The following is a 20,652-nucleotide window of genomic DNA, read 5'->3' as shown; positions in this document are numbered from 1 at the left end:
CACCTCTCCCTTCGGTAACCCTCAGCTTGGTTCCTGGAGCCCCGAGTCTCTCATGGTTTGTCTCCCTCTCTGATTTCTTCCCATTCAGTTTTCCCTCCCTTCCCCTGTCGTCTCCCACATCACTGCTTATCTTCACATGGGAGGAACATATGATCATTGTGTTTCTGATTGACTGACCTCACTCAGCATAATCCCCTCCAGTTCCAACCTTGTTGGTGCAAATGGTGAGTGTCCATCCCTTCTGATGGCTGAGTGATATTCCATCGTATGTGTAGAATTTTAATAACCCTCCTAAGTTCTAGATATCTGCATAAACCTTTTTTAAAATCACAATATCTTATGAGAGTAAGTATATACATTTAGAGATAGAAAATTGGAGCACATAGGTTAAATCATAGGTAGGGCAGCTCTGAGTTCACCTTCAGCCTCTTCGACTTGAAGCCTGAACGTGTGAGGATCCTACCAATGGCCACCTCCCCTCCCTTACCGCAGCTTTCCTCTGAGAAGGATGGTGAGGATTGTTGGAATAAAACATCTGGGACTTAAAGAACTAATACTTTTGTGGTCCCGGTTTTCCTGCCCAGTACGCCAGTGAATTCCTTCACTTCCCATGGGTCTGGTTTTGTCTCCTGTAGGCCACACTCTGGGCGTCAGGTGCGGTTCACCTCAGTAACCTTCTTTTTCTCTCCTAAATGACAAGCCTGCACTCCAAGATACATCAGTGGCAGGATGTTTGCTCCGTGTTTTGCCATGGGAATGTGAGGGAGCTGGACCTGAGTAACAGCAAGCTTAACGCTTCTTGCATGAAGAAACTCTGTTACGAGCTGAGAAGCCCAAGATGCCAGCTCCAGAGACTGACGTAAGTGTGCACATGGTGTGCGAAATTCCAACGGGGAATAATCCGGCAGTTTTCTCCTGGTTACTGCAGAGACGATCTCTTTTTCAGAAGGAAAGCTCGGGTGCTTGGGATAACAAACACGTTGGTATGCGTTCAGGCGACGACCTGGTACTCCGTCACGTGGTCTTGCGCGAGAGGTGCGGGCACACGGACGGCCTTGCCCCCAGGACCTCTGCGCAAGGCTGCTGTTCTGAGCGGACTATGGAGGACTGGGAAGCTTGGAGGACGTGGCTGGGACAAAGCACTTGAGAGGCGACTTTATGTGGACCCCACATGAATTGTTGGGCCTTAAGGGAAGGTGGGGAGTTCGTGCTCGGGCATTTCTTCACTCAGTGGGTATTTAATGAGCATCTCCTCATTCTGCGGTTACCGCCAGGAACGGGAAGGCCAACTCCTGCCTGCACGGGGCTGCCCGTGTGGGAGGAACACACTTAGATGGCCAGCGCAGCGGAGGCGACATGGAGACCTCCCAGAGCAGGAGGAGATCTATTCGGGACTCGGCATGGAGGGGGAGGCTTCATGTTGGGAGACAAAGAAAGCAGAAGGGCCTCGCCTTTCTAAAAGGTGTTGGAGTAAAGACCTGCCCATGGGAGCTGACACATCGTTTTGGACCGAAACCCCTTGCGTGATGTAAGCAGAGCTCACGGGCTCCACAGGTAGGGGCAACGGAGGTGGCCGTTGAAGAAGCCAGGGAAGAGCCACCTGACGGAGGACAGACTGCGTGTTAGGGCTGGGGAAGGTGTTGGGTCGGATGCTCTTGGGTCCACGCCAACTAATTCTGTCCTACTGTCCCTCTGCGATTCGGGGCTGCCCTGAGGTCTGGAACCCGGATGCGCGCGCTGCTGCGGGGAGCTTAGAGCAGAAGACCTGGCAGCAGCGACGGTCCTCGAACCTCCTCCATGTGTCGTGTGAGCTGCGTCAGACGCACAGGACACAGCCTCAAATGTCCCTTTACCAGGACCCGGCGTTTGCATCCTCCCTCCCTCCCCGCTGCGTTGGTCTTATCACTTAGTCCTAAAGACGTGGAGAAAAAGAAGAGAAAACAGAGAAGAGTGGTGTTCTCGTCAGATCTTTCTGGGTTGGGGGGCTCACCCCTGCCCAGAAGAGCGGGGGCTCCAGGGTTTCCTCTGGCAGACGCGATGGGGGAGGGGATCGACTCCTGGTGCAATACATCCGGCCGGGCTTCAAGTTTCCGATTCCTCTTGGAGAGGATATCCTTGAGGGAGGTGGTCCGCGTGGGGGGACGGGGTGGGGGAGAAAGGCAAGAGGAGGGTGTACCCCCTCCCGTGAGGCCAGCCTCCTCACTTCCTGTTTTCCTCAGGTGCAAGTCGGTAAGTCCTGTGCGGGTTCTGAAGGAGCTTGTCCTCGTCCTACACGGCAACCAAAGGCTGACCCATCTGAACTTGAGCTCGAACAACCTGGGAATTCCTGTGTCCACCATGATCTTTAAAACCCTGAGGCATTCCGCCTGCAACCTCCAGTATCTGTGGTAAATCTCTGGTCTTCCAGATCTGTCCCGGGGTTGCCCCCAGATTCAGTGACGCGCCGGGAGGGCAGGACTCAGCACAGCACCCGAAGGACGTAGGGAAAGAGGAGCGAAGGGGACAAGCGCGTGGGGCCCAGGCAGTGCTTCCCGATACTTCAGGTCTACCACAGCCGCCCAAGGGGCAGGTTAAAATGCAGGGTCCTGGGACCCACACCCCGAGAGCCGGCAGGGCTGCTGGGGGCCTGAGAGCTGGCGTTGCTAACCGGCTGCTCGGTGGTGCTGGGCCGGGCGCCATGCGGCCCTGACAGGGGCGCGGACCTGGAGGCCGTCCTGCCTGGGGAGACGACGAGGAACAAGGAGAAATAAGCATTCATTCGTGGCACGAGGGGGCCTCCAGACGAAGACCTTCCCTCCCCGGAGTAACTGCCTGTCTTGGGGCCCCTTTGGTAGGTTGGAGTCGTGTGGCCTCACCCCTCTGACGTGTTGTCGTCTCTTTCTGGAGCTTCGCAAGAACTCGAGTGTGCGCTTCCTTAGCCTGGGGGACAATGATCTCTCGGGCATTGAGGAAAAAGGTCTGCAGGGGCCCTCCACGGTGTCAACGTCCTCCCTGCAGGAGCTGTCGTAAGTCTTCCTGTCTTGTCAAAATTGTGTCTTTGCAAGGTTAAGTGGCAGGGTGGGGTGACAGTGGCAGCATGTCTGGGGGAGCCTTGGGGATCCCTTATTGTACTTACTACCCCACTGACACTGTCCCTATCTTCACTCTTTTCTCTTTTTAAATTTTATTTATTTTTTATCTTTTTTTTTCATTTTTTATTTTTTCAGCATAACAGTAGTCATTATTTTTGCACCACACCCAGTGCTCCATGCAATCCGTGCCCTCTACAACACCCACCACCTGGTGCCCCCAACCTCCCACCCCCCACCCCTTCAAAATTCTCAGATCGTTTTTCAGAGTCCATAGTCTCTCATGGTTCACCTCCCCTTCCAATTTCCCTCAACTCCCTTCTCCTCTCCATCTCCCCTTGTCCTCCATGCTATTTGTTATACTCCACAAATAAGTGAAACCATATGATAATTGACTCTCTCTGCTTGACTTATTTCACTCAGCATCATCTCTTCCAGTCCCGTCCATGTTGCTACAAAACTTGGGGATTCATCCTTTCTTTCTTTTTTTTTTTTTACAGCTTTATAAACATATATTTTTATCCCCAGGGGTACAGGTCTGCGAATCGCCAGGTTTACACACTTCACAACACTCACCATAGCACATACCCTCCCCGATATCCATAACCCCACCCCCTCTCCCAACCCCCTCCCCCCATCAACCCTCAGTTTGTTTTGTGAGATTAAGAGTCACTTATGGTTTGTCTCCCTCCCAATCCCATCTTGTTTCATTTACTCTTCTCCTACCCCCTCGACCCCCCATGTTGCATCTCCTCTCCCTCATATCAGGGAGATCATATGATAGTTGTCTTTCTCCGATTGACTTATTTCGCTAAGCATGATACCCTCTAGTTCCATCCACGTCGTCGCAAATGGCAAGATTTCATTTCTTTTGATGGCTGCATAGTATTCCATTGTGTATATATACCACATCTTCTTTATCCATTTGTCTGTAGATGGACATCTAGGTTCTTTCCATACTTTGGCTATTGTAGACATTGCTGCTATAAACATTCGGGTGCACGTGCCCCTTTGGATCACTATGTTTGTATCTTTAGGGCAAATACCCAGCAGTGCAATTGCAGGGTCATAGGGTAGTTCTATTTTCAACATTTTGAGGAACCTCCATGCTGTTTTCCAGAGTGGTTACACCAGCTTGTATTCCCATCAACAGTGTAGGAGGGTTCCCCTTTCTCCACATCCTCGCCAGCATCTGTCATTTCCTGACTTGTTAATTTTAGCCATTCTGACTGGTGTGAGGTGATATCTCATGGTGGTTTTGATTTGTATTTCCCTGATGCCGAGTGATATGGAGCACTTTTTCATGTGTCTGTTGGCCATCTGGATGTCTTCTTTGCAGAAATGTCTGTTCATGTCCTCTGCCCATTTCTTGATTGGATTATTTGTTCTTTGGGTGTTGAGTTTGCTAAGACAACTGACAGAATGGGAGAAGATATTTGCAAATGACATATCAGATAAAGGGCTAGTGTCCAAAATCTATATTTTTTATCTTTTTAAACTTTATTTTTTCAGTGTTCCAAGATTCATTGTTTATGCACCACACCCAGTGCTCCGTGCAATCCCTGCCATCCTTAGTACCCACCAGACTCACCCAACCCCCGACCCCTTCCCTTCCAAAACCCTCAGATTGTTTCTCAGAGTCCACAGTCTCTTGTGGTTCTTCTCCCCCTCCGATTCCCCCAACTCCCTTCTCCTCTCCATCTCCCCATGTTCTCTGTGTTATTCCTTATGCCCCACAAGTAAGTATTCTCACTCTTTTCCACCGTGTCCCTGGGGCTCCAACTCAGCCAGCTTTGCCCTCACCTTAATTGTGGCTGACTTACCTGCCAGCCTCCTCTAAACCCCGTGGTTTTATTTTTTATTTATTTTTTAATATTTTAACTTCTTATTTTAACATTTTTAAAACTTAAATTCATTTAGCGAACATATGGTACATTCCGATGTAGTGTCCAATAATTGATCCGTTGCATAACACCTAGTGCTTGAAGATTTTGAGAGAAAGAGGGAACACAAGCGGGTGGGAGGGGAAGAGGGAACAGTCTCCCCGCGGTGCAGGGAGCCCGACCTGGGGTTCAATCCCAGGACTCTGAGATCATGAACTAAGTTAAGGCAGATGCTTAACTGACTGAGCCACCCAGGCACCCAATTTTTTTAAAAGATTTTATTGTGCACTACCTCAAAACGCATGATGCGCTGTATGGCGGTTAACTTAATAGACAAAATGATTTTATTTGAGAGAGAGCACGGACAGGAGAGGGGGTGGAGAGGGAGAGGCAGACTCCACAGTGAACACGGAAAGCCCAGTGGTTTTAAGCTGGGGGTGATCTTGTCCTCCAGGGGACATTTGGCAATGTCTGGACACTTCTTGGTTCTCACAGTTGGGCGGGGTGGACGCTACTGGCATCTAGTAGGTGGAGACCGGGTATGATCATTATCCGTCAGTGCCCTGGGGGGCCCCAGCCCCACACCACTACAAAGGATGGTCTAGCCCAAAGGTCAGTAGGGCTGAGATTGAGAAGCCCTTACACTGACCCACCTTTTTCTCCTTAAAACCTTTGTCCTTTATCCAGTTTAATCGTTTCATGATGTTTGGGTCCCAGATGTGTGGCCCAAGGGACTGGGAGTTTGAGAAAGAAAGAGCGCAGCTGGGGCTCACACTGCACTTGGACTTTCTACAGCCTGGAGAAATGCCAGCTGTCAGCGGCCATCTATCGGGGCCTGGCATCGTGCCTCACCAGCATCCAGAGGACCACTCGACTGTGCCTGGGGTTTAACCCACTCCAGGATGACGGCGTGAGGCTCCTCTGTTCTTCCCTGACTCACCCCGAATGCGCCTTAGAGAGACTGGTGTAAGCTCCTCATGGTTCCGTTTCCGGAAGTGACTCCTTAGGGGTGGGCATGGGGGGAATAGTGGGTTCTTCATTTGGGACCCATTTATACCGTTGACTACTAACATGTGTTGTGCGGGGCGCCATTCTAAACTCAGGCTCTGAGTAGCCCCAGATTTGCTGAATCAGTCTCTGGGGGTTGTGCCAAGGAATTCCATTTTAACAAGGATACCAGGAAATTATGGTCTGGTCAAGTGATGACTGAGCTCCTATCTCTAGACACCAAGCTGTGCACCAAGGTTGGGGTGGGGGACAAGACAGACACCCGCCTGTGTGGAGGATGAGTGAGATACCAAACAACAAGACCAGGAGCTCTGCTAGGAAGAAAAACGAAGAGGAATGAATAGACAAGGAGTGGTGGGCTGGTGTCTTAGTAAGGTCTTCTCTCACCAACCTATCAGAGGAGGTGACACTGAAGCCACCAGATATTGGCTGAAGGAGCCACACACACAGAAGGAAGAGGAGGACAGAAGCCCCAAGACTGGCATGTTCTTGGGGTGTTGTAGGAATAGCAAGACCACTAATAAGCCTGGAGTAACACAAGTGAGGGACATGATGGGCAGAGATGAAGCTGGAGAGGCAGGACGAGGCCCGGAATATGTCCCGGCCGTGAAGGAGTCTGTTGTGTTTGGAGGCGGAACCTTGTCTGAGGACCGGAGTTTGTACAGAGACATGCTCTGAAAGATTACCCCAGTGGCAGGTGAAGGGTGGACTATAATAGAAGCAAAAATGGGGGCAGAAGCAAGTGCCTGTAGACCAGGCAAGAGGATGACCACGAATTGACCAGAGTGAGGTGGTCGGGTCTGGGGTATACTCGAAGCCGGGACCAGGAGGACTTGCTGATGCAGTGATGTGGTTGAGGAAGGAAAGAACCCAAATGCCTCCAGATGATGGGCTTGGCCGCTGGGTGAAAGGTGGGGTCTTTTTCAGACATGGGGAAGACCTTGGGGGATGAGGTTTAGGCGTGAGGGGTTTGGTCTGGGATGCTGGAGCGTGAGATGCCTACTGACTGGCCACATAGCGATGTTACCTGAGCGGGTATCTGCAGGACCCTAGGTATCAAGGAGGTTGCTGGGTGGGGATGAGTCCACAGGCAATGGCGGGTGACAAGTGTGATCTCCTAGATGTTTCTTACGTCAGCTGCACTCTGCTGCTCTCTGGAAGGTTTGGAATAGATGCAGAGATGGGTTTTCTGGGAACTGGATATTGTTCGGGTGAATGAGTATAAAAGGGTAAGAAGGCCAAGGGGTGCATCTGAGGGGGTAAATGGTGAAAGACGGTGGAATCTGGCTATGGACCAGAAGGTTAGCACTCACTTGGCCCCCAGCCCCAAAGAACCATGAACAGCTAATGAATACATATGTAATACGAACTAATGTGTTATATAGGACTGTGACAGGTTACAGTAAGTTAATATGTATGATAATTATGCTTATAGCAATATATTTTAATATGTAATTATATTTAATATAGATACATGAATATATACCAAAATGTAATATATAAATCATAAATGTAACTTATATGATTCATGATGTTACACAGTAACATACATGTCTTGTATGTTTAACATGTCTATTCTGTAATCCTAAGTATTTTATATGCCTACCCATAGCACACATACTTACATACACCTAACATTTGCATACGCTTGCTGTACTCTGTATCTCCTACAGTCTGTACTGCACATGTGCTGAGCACCGCTCTGAGCACCGCGTGTCCCGGCCCATGGGATCAGCAGTGCCGTGATGGGCGCTCAGGCTCCACCTTAGCGAGAGGTGAAGGCTGCGGAGGGTAACGCTGCAGGCCTGACGACAGTCGGTAACGGCCAGGCACCAGTCAAACTGCGTCTGATGAGCTTCGAAGCCCTGGGTTCATGCCTAGCTGCCTCAAGCCATTTAAAGTGTTTCCCCTTGTATTTTTAATTTTTACTTAAAAAACAAAAAACTTCTCACATTAAATGTTTCTGCCATGTGAGAAGTCGTATGTGTTTACCACACGAGTCGGTGCGTTAGGGGACAGCTACGCACCCTCGAGACCATCACCGCCATTAAGACCTAACACCTCCCCATCACCTTCCAAAGTTCCCTCTTCTACCATTCTTATTAATGTTTTTTGAGCTATCACTTAACACAGACTATTTACATAGAAAATGGTAAACCTTAGAGAACTCTAAGTCCACAATGTGGGATCATTCGTTGTAAGCGCGATGCTCATGGGGGATCTTTGGAACTTCTCTTGTGTTACTGAAACTTGATAGGCTTTGATCATCAGCCTTTACTTTTAAAGATTTATGTATTTGAGAGAGAGAGAGAGAATCCTCAAGCAGGCTCCCTGCAGAGTGCGGATCCCACCACAGGGCTCAGTCCCGGGAGCCTGAGATCAGGACCTGAGCCGTAATCCAGAGCTGGGTGCTCACCCGACTGAGCCCACCTGGCACCTGGTAGCCCAACCACCTGGTGCCCCAATCATCATCCTTCTATTGGCTTTCTTTCTTTTTCTGAGACCACCACTAAGGCCCAGAACGTTCTTGCTGTGCTCATTGCATAAATCTGGGAAAGGATAAGTAAGCATGGCTACGTGACCTATCCTGGATTGGGGCTCAAGGGGACCCCGTGGCTGAACTCAGAGGTGGGGCCTGAGGCTCGCATCCCCAGGGGCCTTGGTTCAGGCTGCCTTCCTGAGCATCTGTCTCTGTGGCTCTCACCCCGCAGGCTCTGGTTCTGCCAGCTCGGGGCCCCCAGCTGCAGGTACTTGTCAGACGCTCTTCTTGAGAACAAGAGCTTGACACATCTGAACCTGAGGAGGAACAGCCTGGGAGATGAGGGGGTGAAGCTTCTGTGTGAGGCCTTGAGCCGCCCGGACTGCCGCCTACAGAACCTGGAGTGAGTGCCTTTGCCTCTCCGTCCTTCAGAGGATGGGAAGAAAGTGTGTGACTTGACTTGAAAATGCCTGAGCTCCAGATGGGGCTGGAGTCCCGGGTATAGACGTGTGTGCTCACCAGAGGAGCTGCAGGTTCTCCTGAAGGAGGATAGGTGTGTGTGTGTGTGTTTGGGGGGGGGGTGTGCCTGCAGTGGGCAGTGAGGCTACTGGGATCACGGCTAAGGACCAACCATAGTGTGTGTTGGGGGTTCCCAAGGCCACTCTGTGGGTTTGACTCCCAGAGGACTTCAAGAACGTGGCATGCAGTCAGATTTGTGGCTGTCATCTATTTCTGTGAAAGGAAGAAGAGTAAAATCAGCAAAGGGGAGGATGCACGAGGTCAAGTCCAGAGGAAACCAGGTGCAAACTCTGCAGATGGCACGGGGAAGAGAGCCGCATTGTCCTGTCGGCTGCATCCTTTCTACCTGTAGATAGAGTCTCAGACCTCCTGACCAGCACCCTCCTCCTCCCAGGGCTCAGCACGAGAAGTCTGGCTTCGGCATCTCTTTCCCTCGGAGGACTGTGATGTGGGCTGGGGTAGACAGAGCAAAGCCTGAGGATGCTTATTCTTATTCTTTCCCCCCTTCTGTTTGTTTTGCAGTTTGTCGGGCTGTTCTTTAACAGCAGGGGGCTGTCGGGAGCTTGCTAACGCCCTCCAGCATAATCATAACGTGAAAATTTTGGATCTCGGGAGCAATGATGTTCGGGATGACGGCGTGATGCACCTGTGTGAGGCTCTGAAAGACCTGAGCTGTGCACTGAACACACTTGGGTGAGCTGACGCAGTCCTCTTTATGGGAAGCCCCCATCCTACTCTCGTATCCAGAGGGGATGACACGCGGTCACCTGGGGGTTCAAGGAGGCGAGGAACAAATGACAAAGTTCTCTTGTTCAGAATCTCTTCTGCTTAATGGTGAGGTTCAAGTGCAGAAACGGAAGTTTGTTCCGGTCACTCCCCACCCGTGGTGTAGTGTAGATATTCTTCACTTCGGTCAGTACCTTTGGGATAGCAGGTGGGAGCTGGTGTACCCTGTTTCCTGCCCCAGAGTTTTTCCATGGAAGGGGGAGTCCGATTCTAACCGTAAGGTGATGTGTTTGTTCAGCAAACTGAGATGGTTTCTACTCCAATAATAGGAGTTTTGGTTAAGTGTGGCTTACATGATAGCAATTTTTCACATAGCTGCCATGTCTGCTCACTCTCACTAAATGCTTAGAGATCACACAGTCTTTCTCTGTGGAAATCCTGCCATTTCCATTAAATGGATGGACCTTGAGGACCTTATGTCCTTAATAAGTGAAATAAGTCGGAAGTTGTTTGTTTTTCACCACATCCCTGTCCTTCAAGAAGGATCTTGAGGTTCAATATTCTGTATCCTATAGGTAAAGGAGAAGCGGTCATACTTAGGCAAGTAATTCGAGGTCCTATTTGTGCCTTAAGAATGCTGGTCTGGTTTTAAGCCCTCACTCTCTAGGACCTTCTCCGGATGTATAAATGAATAAAATGTTTGCAACAGTTATTGCCCTGTCTCTAATGACGAATGCCTGCCCAACATTTGGTTCACTTTCAGTCAGTTTCACTCTCCAGTGTTGTAGCTTTAATGATTTTAAAAAAGATTTTATTTATTTTTTGGAGAGAGGAGGAGAGAGAAAGCACAAGCGGTGGGGAGGGGCAGAGGGAGAAGCAGACCCCGCTGAGCAGGGAGCCCGATGCGGGGCTCCGTTCCAGGACCCTGAGATCATGCCTGAGCCGAAGGCAGACGCTTAACCCACTGAGCCACCTGGGCACTCCGCCAATGTATAAGCTTTAAAGTAGGCACCCGAGTGTCTTACTTGTGTTCACAGGCTTCCACCTTTACCATCAGACCAGCGTTTCTCAACCTCTGCACTACTGACAACTTGGGCTGGGTAGTCCTTGGCTGTGGGCTGTTCTGTGTGCTATATGCTTCAGAACAGCATCCCTGGCCTCCACCTTCCAGAAGCCACCCTCATGTGCAGACATTGCTCAGTCTCCTCTGGGTGGGGGGAGGGAAGACCACCCCTCATTGGGAAATACTACTAGTAAATGTACATGATGGAGGACAATAATATGTAACATGGTGGTAAAGGCCCTGCAGGGGGTGCTAGACCAGAGACAGGACACACTTGGGTGATGTTGGAACCGTTTTTCTCTCGTATCCTCCTCTTCCTGTCCACCAAATAGTGCCTTTACCTTGAAGCATTCTCTGGATCCTACCCAACATCTTCCATATCTCCCAACATCTCCTAACATCTTCCTAAGGAAACCTTCTTTCCCTTTATTCTTGATGTATCAAAATTTCCACGTCTGGACACCTATCACATTTCTTTATAGGCTTAGACAGAAATTTCCACTACCTTAAAGTGATATCACTTTTGTCACTTTTGTCTTTGAACATATGGTTGGCTAGCTACTAGGAATACAGATTTTGTTGTGTTGAAATTAGGAACAAGATGAAAGTGTAAGGAAAGGGTTGTAGTCTTATTTTAATCCTTTCAAGGATCTTATAAATAAGTTCACACCACTTTTTAGGGCTGAGTATTGTTTCTTTGATGGTTGGACAGGCTAATGTTCTGTTTCCTCAGCTGGCAAATGGAGTTGAAGATATTGGCTACGTATGATAGGACTGGTATACGGATTAGCGGGTTATGTGTAAACATTTGGAGAAGTGTCCGATGTGTGGTAAGCTCTCCACTAGAAGCCAGTTTGTTTTAACCATGTACTTTTTCTTAGACCCGGTATCACTTCTAACTTCTCAGTCTTGGAGGACCATCTTTCACACTTCCTTCCCACCCACTCCTAGGTTGGAGAAATGCAATCTGACGTCTGCTTGCTGCCAGCATGTCTCCTCTGTTCTTGAAAGCAGTAAAAGCCTGGTTCACCTGAACCTTCTGCAGAATGACTTGCAGCCCAGTGGAGTCAGCATACTGTGGAAGGCCTTAAGAAAATCAACGTGCAAACTACAGAAACTTGGGTAACCCCAGTGACTTTTACACTGGGAAGCACTAGCTGAGAGAGGGGGGTAGGTTGGCTGATATTTTAAAGCAAGCATTGGGCTCAGCCTCCATTCGATTTCCTAGAGCAGGGCCAGCCAGCGGAACCTTTAGTGATGACAGAAGAAGTTTATACCTCCTGTCCAGCAGGGTAGCCAGTAGCAGCGTGTGATAACTGGGCACTCGAAAGGGTGTTCGTGCAACCCAGGAACTGAGTTTTTTACTTTTCTCCATTTAAATTGCAGTTTAAATGGCCCCACGTGGGTAGTGATGACCATGCTGGGCAGCATGGTCCTACAAACATTTGGGAAGTGGAGGAGGCCCCTTGCTTTTCTCATGCTTGTACCTATTCAATATTTCACTCAACGACATCCCCTTCAATGCTGACAAGCATGCCATGGTTGATAGCAGAATGGTCGTGAGGCTTGCCCTCATGGCTCTTCATTCTGCTCAGGGAGATGACAAATCTGAGATGGATAAAAGCAGTGTTGTCATGAATGCTGTGAGGAAAACTCTGAACTGTGGTAGAAGAACAAGGGTAGTCAGAGCAGTGACAGAAAGTGTGTCTGATGTGGTGACGTTGGTTCTTAAGTCCCAGGGAGGCTGGAAGGAGGAATCTATGTATCAGGAGGGGCACCTGGACAGTGACAAGAGACAAAGAGTAGAGTGTTCTAAGGAGGTTGGAGTAGCATGTATGAAGGCCCTGAGGTTGGACTACCAAGCTCTGTATTGCTCCTTCCAGGCATTGAAATAGAGCATTGAATTAGAATACTCTCCCCCTTATTCAGTAATCTGGAGATGGTCAGAAAGGTAAGCCATGGCTACCGCCCTACCCCCTGGAAAAGACTTTAAACTGGGCACATTTTAGCAGAAATCCTCTTGGATTCCAAGGAATCTTGCCTAATTTGGGAAGTTGATCAAAAGCTATATTATTCAGGACTTTATATTATCAACTTCACCTCTAAGTTATGCATTTTTAAAAGCATTCTCTCTATTTCTTGCAGGCTCAAGAAAGAGTTGTACGACGTAGTGAAGGGGGAGCTGGAGGAATTGCAGGAGAGAGGGTCCTTTCTAAGAGTCAAGTGTAAATGGGATTTCAATGACCTTGAGGACAAATGGTGGTGGTGACCCAATGAGGAGATGCCATAGCTTCACCATGGGAGGATCTTGGATTAAAACCACCAGGAGATTGCTGAGGTGTCCCTGTTCATAGGGACATATGAGCTGTGACCTCCAGAGTGCTCTACCGCCATTTGTTGTAGGCAGCATATTAAATACCCAATCTCTAGAATCCTAGTCTAATTCCACATTTGGCCCCAAGACCCTACATTGGCTTTGCCTCAAATTTCCTTTTGTTTTTCTTGGTGTAATGTCTTTCTCAGATGTTAAGAGGATTCAATAAAGTAAAGGATATTAAAAAAAAAAAACTTGAGAAAGCCTAAAGCCTCATTTACTGTAGATGGAGAGATGGGATGGATGTGACTCTAATTCCAGTTATCCTACTGTGGATAAACCAGCCCGATGGAGCTCCAGAACCACTCCTAACATGCAAATAGACCCAATTTTGGCTTTTGCATCTACCTTTCAGTGATCTATGGCTGTGATAGAACTAAAGTGCATTTAACCTACCTGCACACAGGACCCATGGATCCTACACAGGATATAATATGAAACTAATGTCATGCATGAGAATGGATGTGAGAATAGGAGCTTATTACAATTTTCTCTCCTTTGCCTTATTCAATAAGCAAAAGCCATCAGAAGTCTTAAGGAACAGCTGGATATTCATTTTATTTTGCATTTTGTAGCTTCTGAAACCTTTGTGGTATGTCTCAATCCTCATCAGAACCCTGTAGGTGGGGACATTCCTCCCTGATGAATTAAAAATCAAAGATCTGGAGGGTGATCAGGGTATCTTCTCTGCCAGGTAAGTATGGGAAGGGAGGGAAAACTGAAGGGGGAGAAATCAGGGAGGGAGAGGAGCCATGAGCAACTCTGGACCCCAGGGAAACAAACTGAGGGTTTCAGAGGGGCTGGGGGATGGGGTAGCCTGGTGATAAGGATTGAGGAGAGCATGTGTTGTGATGAACGCTGGGTATTACATATAACTAATGAATCATTGAACATCACATCAAAAACGAATGATGTTCTAGACAGTGACTAACTGAACATAAAGAAGATACTGAGGATGAATGTTTTACAACAGATCACAGAAATAGTAAGTCAAATAATGGAACTTGGAACCATGTCTTCCATTTAGGAGCCAGCATGCTGATGAAGCCAGTGGGGTCTTCCAGTAAGTTGAATGCCTTGATCCTTCTATGTTCTTGCCATTAAATCCAAGTGAAACCTAGATCCTTGAAATTCTTCGTTCTCTTCCTGCTGCACTTTGGTCATTCATTGTAGATAAAAACTGGGATAGAGCGTGAGTGGGGAGAGGCATATGGACTGAGAAAAACTTGAGGGAGAGACTTTTAGAAATGAAAGGTTTAGACTGCTTTAGTTACTATGTCATGACTTCAGTTACTGCTAAGTAAAATGGTATGTCATTTCTGATAATCTGACAAACCACTTCTTTTTTTTTTTTATTTGACAGAGATCACAAGTAGGAAGAGAGGCAGGCAGAGAGAGAGGAGGAAGCAGGCTCCCCGCTGAGCAGAGAGCCCGATGTGGGGCTCAATCCCAGGACCCTGAGATCATGACCTAAGCTGAAGGTAGAGGCTTTAACCCACTGAGCCACCCAGGCGCCCCATCTGACAAACCACTTCTTAACCTCAATCCAAGATGACCCCGACGTTCCTTGTTTCTTTGTAACAGAGGGATATTCTCCTGTGTTGGAGCTACAAATTCTCTATTACTGTTTTCATAATATTTTAGGAATTTATTCTAGAGTTCCTGAATTTGCCATGGAATTAATTCAATTACAGCAGAGGATCTTAACCCTTGGGTCGCCTAAGAGTGTTGTTTTATTTCAAAGCCATGTAATGCCAAAGTGGCTTTCTAGGGGAATCAGTGATAAGTCCACCCATCCCCGCCCCAGGAAGGGGATTGAGGGTTCAGGAAAGGAAGAGATGGGACGGAAGGGATCTGTATGAGCTCTGATGGCGGAGCTGCTTGCCCGGGCTCACTACGGGTTATGAAGCCTGCGACCCAGCAAGGAGAAATTCACACTAAGTGCAAGCCTGTGGTCATCTGGAAGACCTCCCCACCCACTCTTTTTCCATACCTGCTACTTTGCCATCTTAAAAGTGTGAGTAGACGTGGCCAAGTCTAGGGAATGGCTGGGGGCAAGGCAAGGGTGGTGTGTAGTTGAGGTTAGGAGTGGAGAGAATCCCTTTTGTGAGATGATGGAGGAACTGTGTTGAGAAAAGGATCCCCTAAGTGGAATCTGGCGAGACAAATAGATTCTATGGAATGGAAACCTCCACAGTGGCTTCTCATGATGGCACCATTGCTTCTTAGCAATTTACACCCTTGGAGCTGATTTTTCTCACTACAGCATGGGTCTAATAGCACCAATCTGGGGCTTTGCAAAAATTACACAAAATAACTTGCAAAATGCACAGTGTGAGGTAAACACCTGCAGATGTTGCTCTTTGGTTAGTAATCTCCTTCAACCCTGTCCTCTCTGGATCCTTCCTGCTCACAAGATGCTTCCTGGCTCAGTTCTTGGTCTGTACATCCTCCCCTCTCTTTTCTGCTGGCCTCTGCTTCAGAGGGACAGAGGTTTGAGAGTACAGGGAAGCTGTTGGAGTGTCTTCTAGCAGGTGGGAATGGATGTCCCCATAGCATAAATGTAGCTCAGGAACTGAGTTCTTTGGTTCTTCTGGCTGGTCTGTCTCTCAGAAACCCTGGCAGGATGTTATCCCTCTTCTCCACAGATGACATGAAGTGATTTTCTCATTCTTTTTCTCCTGTGATGTTTGTGGTAAGGTGGACATAACAAATTCACTGTTAAGCCATTTTTTTAAAGAAAGATTTTGACAGAGCAACAGGCAGAGCAGCAGGCAGAGAGGGAGAAGCAGACTCCCCCACTACGCACAGAGCCTGACCTGGGGCTCAATCCCAGGACGCTGGCATCATGACCTGAACCCAAGGCAGACACTTAACCACCTGAGCCGCACCCCCCACGAGTCTCTCTTTAGCCATTTTAAAGTGGACAGTTCTGTGGCATTCAGGAGCTTCACACTGCTGCACAGCCCTCGCCACCATCCATCCATCCACGGACCTTTACTTTCCCAAACTGAAACTCCATCCCCATTAAACACTAACTCCCCATTTTCCATTCCCTGAGCCCCTGGCAACCACTGTTCTACTTTCTATCTCTATGAATTTGACCATCCTAAGTGCCTCATAAAAAATTAGATCCTACAGGGGCTCCTGGGTGGCTCGGTGTATTAAAGCCTCTGCCTTCCGCTTGGGTCATGATCCCAGAGTCCTGGAATCGGGCCCCACATCAGGCTCTCTGCTCAGCAGGGAGTCTCCTTCCCTTCCTCTCTACCTGCCTACCTCTCTGCTTACTTGAGATCTGTCAAAATAAATGAATTTAAAAAAAATTTTAGGGGCGCCTGGGTGGCTCAGTGGGTTAAGCCGCTGCCTTCAGCTCAGGTCGTGGTCTCAGGGTCCTGGGATCGAGTCCTGCGTCGGGCTCTCTGTTCAGCAGGGAGCCTGCTTCCCTCTCTCTCTCTCTCTGCCTGCCTCTCTACTTGTGATCTCTCTCTGTCAAATAAAAACAAATAAAATCTTAAAAAAAAAAACTTTAAAAAAATGAGATCACACAGGGGCGCCTGGATGGCTCGGTGGGCTAAGCATCTGCCTTTGGCTGGGGTCATGATCTCAGGGTCCTGGGATCGAGCCCCACATCGGGCTCTCTGCTCAGCAGGGAGCCTGCTTCTCCCTTTGCCTCTACCCCCTGCTCATGCTTTCTCTGTCTTTCAAATGAATAACTCTTTTTACTTTTTTTTTTTAAAGATTTTATTTATTTGACAGAGAGAGAGATCACAAATAGGCAGAGAGGCAGGCAGAGAGAGAGAGGCAGAAGCAGGCTCCCTGCTGATCAGAGAGCCCGATGCGGGGCTTGATCTCAGGACCCTGAGATCACGACCTGGGCTGAAGGCAGAGGCTTAACCCACTGAGCCACCCAGGTGCCCCTGAATAACTCTTTTTTTAAAAAAAGTGGGATCATCTAGTATTTATCCTCTTGTTGGCTGACTTATTTCACTTAGCACAATATCTTCAAGGTTCATCTGTGACATGGCAGGTGTCAGAATTTCCTTGTTTTAAAGGCTGAATCTTACTTCATCATGTGGACAGACCACACTGTGTTCATCCATTCTTCTGTTAGCGGCCACCTGAGTTGGTGATTTTATTCATCTTGACTCCTAAATTGATGGCATGGGAACCCAGAAATGAAATACTCCTTAAGCGTTCCTTCCAGTTCTCCTCCCTGTCTTCATTTACGGGGCTGGAGGCCTTCATTTGGAGGAAGGGAAAGAAAAATGGAGGGTCTTAGCTGGAGGCTGCAATGGGAAGAGGAGGACCAGAGGGGAATCTGGGGAACCATGGGGGAGACGTGACGGGTCATGCAGGGACATAAGATTAGCAATGCTGGAGAAATGACCCCAAGCTTGGAAGATGGCAAAAGCGAATTACTAAGGTGTTCCTTTGGGGACGGTGCCGTCCTTGCAGCTCTTGATGACGGGGTGATTTTGTAGCTCCGCAGAGGCCGACTTGTGGAGTCTTCTCTGGGGTTCTCATACTATTTAATCTTGTGCTTCTACGTTTTCAGTGTATTCTACTGAACAAGCATGACTCGGGAGACAGAATCATAAGGCGTTGTTTTAGCCCGAATGTTCAGATTTACTCTCCGGTGTGAAATCTTTTTCTGCACCTGGTTAAGTACTTGTTCTGGGCCATTTCTTTATCATGTAATAGTCTCAGTGTCAATAATTTAACAATCTAGCCCTGTGCCATAAAACTCAATTTGAACTTCACGCCCTCCTGAACTAGGAGATGGAAGCCATGAATCCTGAGAAGGGATGTGTTCAGAAAGAGGAAAGGCCAGGGAGGGGGAAAATCGTTACTTGACTGACAGGGTGACAGACTCAGGAGCTGCACCACCCAATCCAGGTGTATGAAGCCAGCTTTCCTAGGGTCAGCAGAGCCTTCCCATCAAAGGAGAATCAAATGTTGGAGGTTTTACTGATGAAGATAAGTACAGGCTTCGCTCAGCTGGTAGAGTAATCCTTCCTGAAGCCCCACGTAGACACTGAGACCAGCAGCGTATCTTGCTGGTGTTCGTCATAGAGACTTTGGACATTGTCTACTAAAGTCTTTCTGTGCTGGATGTTGAGCTCAGTTCTCCATGCCCATGCCAGATGCCTCCCTCTTGTTACAGTGTTACCCTTCTGCTGGTTGCCCCGTAGCTCCACATGGTGCACGGACATCTCTAGTTGGTTAAAAACCAAGGCTCATGTATGAGAAGAGATTGACAAGGTTGTAGGTTTTAGTGATACATATAACGTTGAATATTAGAAACCACCTAAAAGCCTACCAATAGATCATTTCAATGAAATACGTATATACAAAGTTATTGTATCAGATTACAGAAAGACGGTTTAGATATTGGTAAGTATGTATGCATAGGGTTTACATACCTATGATGTAGCTCAACCTTTTTGTATGTGTGGACGCACGTACACCTGCACACAGCTTTCACCACAGAACGTGGTGCATGTGCACAGAATGTTGTATGCGTGTGCTTCCTGCGTGTTTACACTTATCTATCCATGTTGAGATACGCACACATTCTGTTATACGTGTATATTACATGACATGCATTATTTTCAGTCTATCCATATTATGTTTATTGTATGTTTATCAATATGGATAGACTAACAATGAAACACAGAATGCATTTAATGTGGGATCTTTATGTAATTTTAAAAAGTCAATGCTGTATTTTTGATGAATGCACTCGAATATAGGGGATTAAAGGAATGGGGAGGTCAGTCTCCTGAGGATTTCTTGTGGGGAATAGGAAGAGGGGAATGAGACGGGATGGGTGGTCAGAAAGATCTTTACCTTTATGTGTACTTGTAGGTGGAGGACAATGAATGGTTTGTACTTCTCTGATTAATAAAAAAAAAGTACTTTCCAAATACCATCATGAGGCAAGAGAAGAGAAAAAGCCTGAGTTGGGATGCCAACAGCATGAACAGAAAAGTTAGACTTTGGGTCCAGATGCTGCCCAAAGCATGCAGAAAAAGGATCATGGTCTCTAAAATTCACTTGGGAATAAATTCCCATTTTTATGGAATAATTCTCCCTGTTTGGAGACTTGTTTTACAATGTTTAAGATCTAAGACTTTATCAAGTGTTTAAAAGTGTTGTCATGAGACAGGATGGGAACTTTACCTTGGCAGGCTTTCAGTGGCTTGCCCAAGGCCACAAAGCAAATTAAAACCATATAAACATAGTCAATGAAGTATCCAAATGAGGGGCCAGAAAAATCAGGGTTTATATCCGTGTCAGGAACTGTAACTCCTGGAGACAGACCAGGCGCAAATAAGGGCTCCAGTAACTTTTCTTTGCAGGTGACCTTGGGTCAGGAGGAGGCCAGCTTGCCTGCTGCCTTACCGTCCTGTCTCTGTTCCGTCAGTCACCTATAATCGCCAAGAATGAGATCTTGCTCTTCTGCAGCTGTCTGAAATCTCTGGATTTCCTCATCAAATTCAGCTTTTTTGCAGCTTTGTAAAATAGAAAAGGGCTCTCTTGAATTTCTACCTCTTTAGTTTCTTCTCTGTAGCTCTTTTTTTCTCCATTTCTTCCTGGAACAAGCCTAGAACAACCTGGTGTTACCTCCACTGGGAAAGACGTATCTATAGGGGTGTGTGTGCTTATAAATGTTTAGCAACTGGCTTGTGGAAGGGGAAAAAGCCCTGATTTGTAGCTCTGCACATTTCTGAGGTGTAAATAACCATGGCCAGTTTTAAGCTGCCAAGTTCATGTCATTAAACACAGCAGGAGGAAGAGCTAACACGGGGTTATCGTGATCTGGTAGGAGTGGTCTCCAGCACATCACTGGACAGAACAAATGTCCTGTCTGATAGAAAGCCCTGATTCCACCTGAACACTAGGGTTTGGGACAGGAAGCTCAGGAGAGGGACAAACTTTTTATCTTTAAAAAGATCTATTAGGGCGCCTGGGTGGCTCAGTGGGTTAAGCCGCTGCCTTCGGCTCAGGTCATGATCTCAGGGTCCTGGGATCGAGTCCCGCATCGGGTTCTCTGCTCGGTGGAGATCCTGCTCCCCCCCCCCGCCTGCCTCTCCATCTACTTGTGATCTCTCTCTGTCAAATAAATAAAATCTTTAAAAAAAAAAAAGATAAATTAGTAATAGTTTCCAAGTGCCTAGTCCTAGCCTTCTGTTGTGGGTTTTAGGTGTCTATCTCCTCAGAATGTCAGAACCTAATGAGATGCCACTATTGACCTGATTTGTGATGAAGACAAGGAGGGCTAAGCAAGTTAATGAACGGCCCAAGGTCACACAGCCATGGAGCAGTAGGAACGGGATCCAGACCTCAGCATTGTGGTTCTGGAGCCTCCGTACTCAACACAAGGCAGTATGTTGTTGCTCTGAATTAAGCAGGAGGGCTAAGGCTCACCTGTCGTTGCTCTTCCATGGGTGTCTGTCTGTTTGCAACTGTCCTGAGCAGCTTCGCCTCCCCATTGTGCCTCTGTTTCTCTCCACAGTTGGGGAGAGTAC

At 47.8% G+C, this 20,652-nt stretch overlaps 1 protein-coding gene across 1 annotated transcript in view; it reads left to right on the top strand.

The window, feature by feature from the left end:
* Positions 1-11,872, top strand: part of NLRP13 (NLR family pyrin domain containing 13) — a 37,928-nt gene extending 26,056 nt beyond the window's left edge. The window contains exons 3-8 of the mRNA XM_047709788.1: positions 701-859; positions 2,220-2,387; positions 5,747-5,917; positions 8,671-8,841; positions 9,480-9,650; positions 11,698-11,872. Coding sequence (XP_047565744.1) covers positions 701-859; positions 2,220-2,387; positions 5,747-5,917; positions 8,671-8,841; positions 9,480-9,650; positions 11,698-11,872 — 1,015 coding nt within the window. The remainder of the gene's footprint in view (positions 1-700; positions 860-2,219; positions 2,388-5,746; positions 5,918-8,670; positions 8,842-9,479; positions 9,651-11,697) is intronic.
* The last annotated feature ends 8,780 nt before the right edge of the window (positions 11,873-20,652 follow it).

Source organism: Lutra lutra, chromosome 17, assembly GCF_902655055.1.
Source record: "Lutra lutra chromosome 17, mLutLut1.2, whole genome shotgun sequence".
In the NCBI taxonomy this organism is placed as follows: domain Eukaryota; kingdom Metazoa; phylum Chordata; class Mammalia; order Carnivora; family Mustelidae; genus Lutra; species Lutra lutra.
This window is presented reverse-complemented; position numbering and strand designations above follow the sequence as displayed.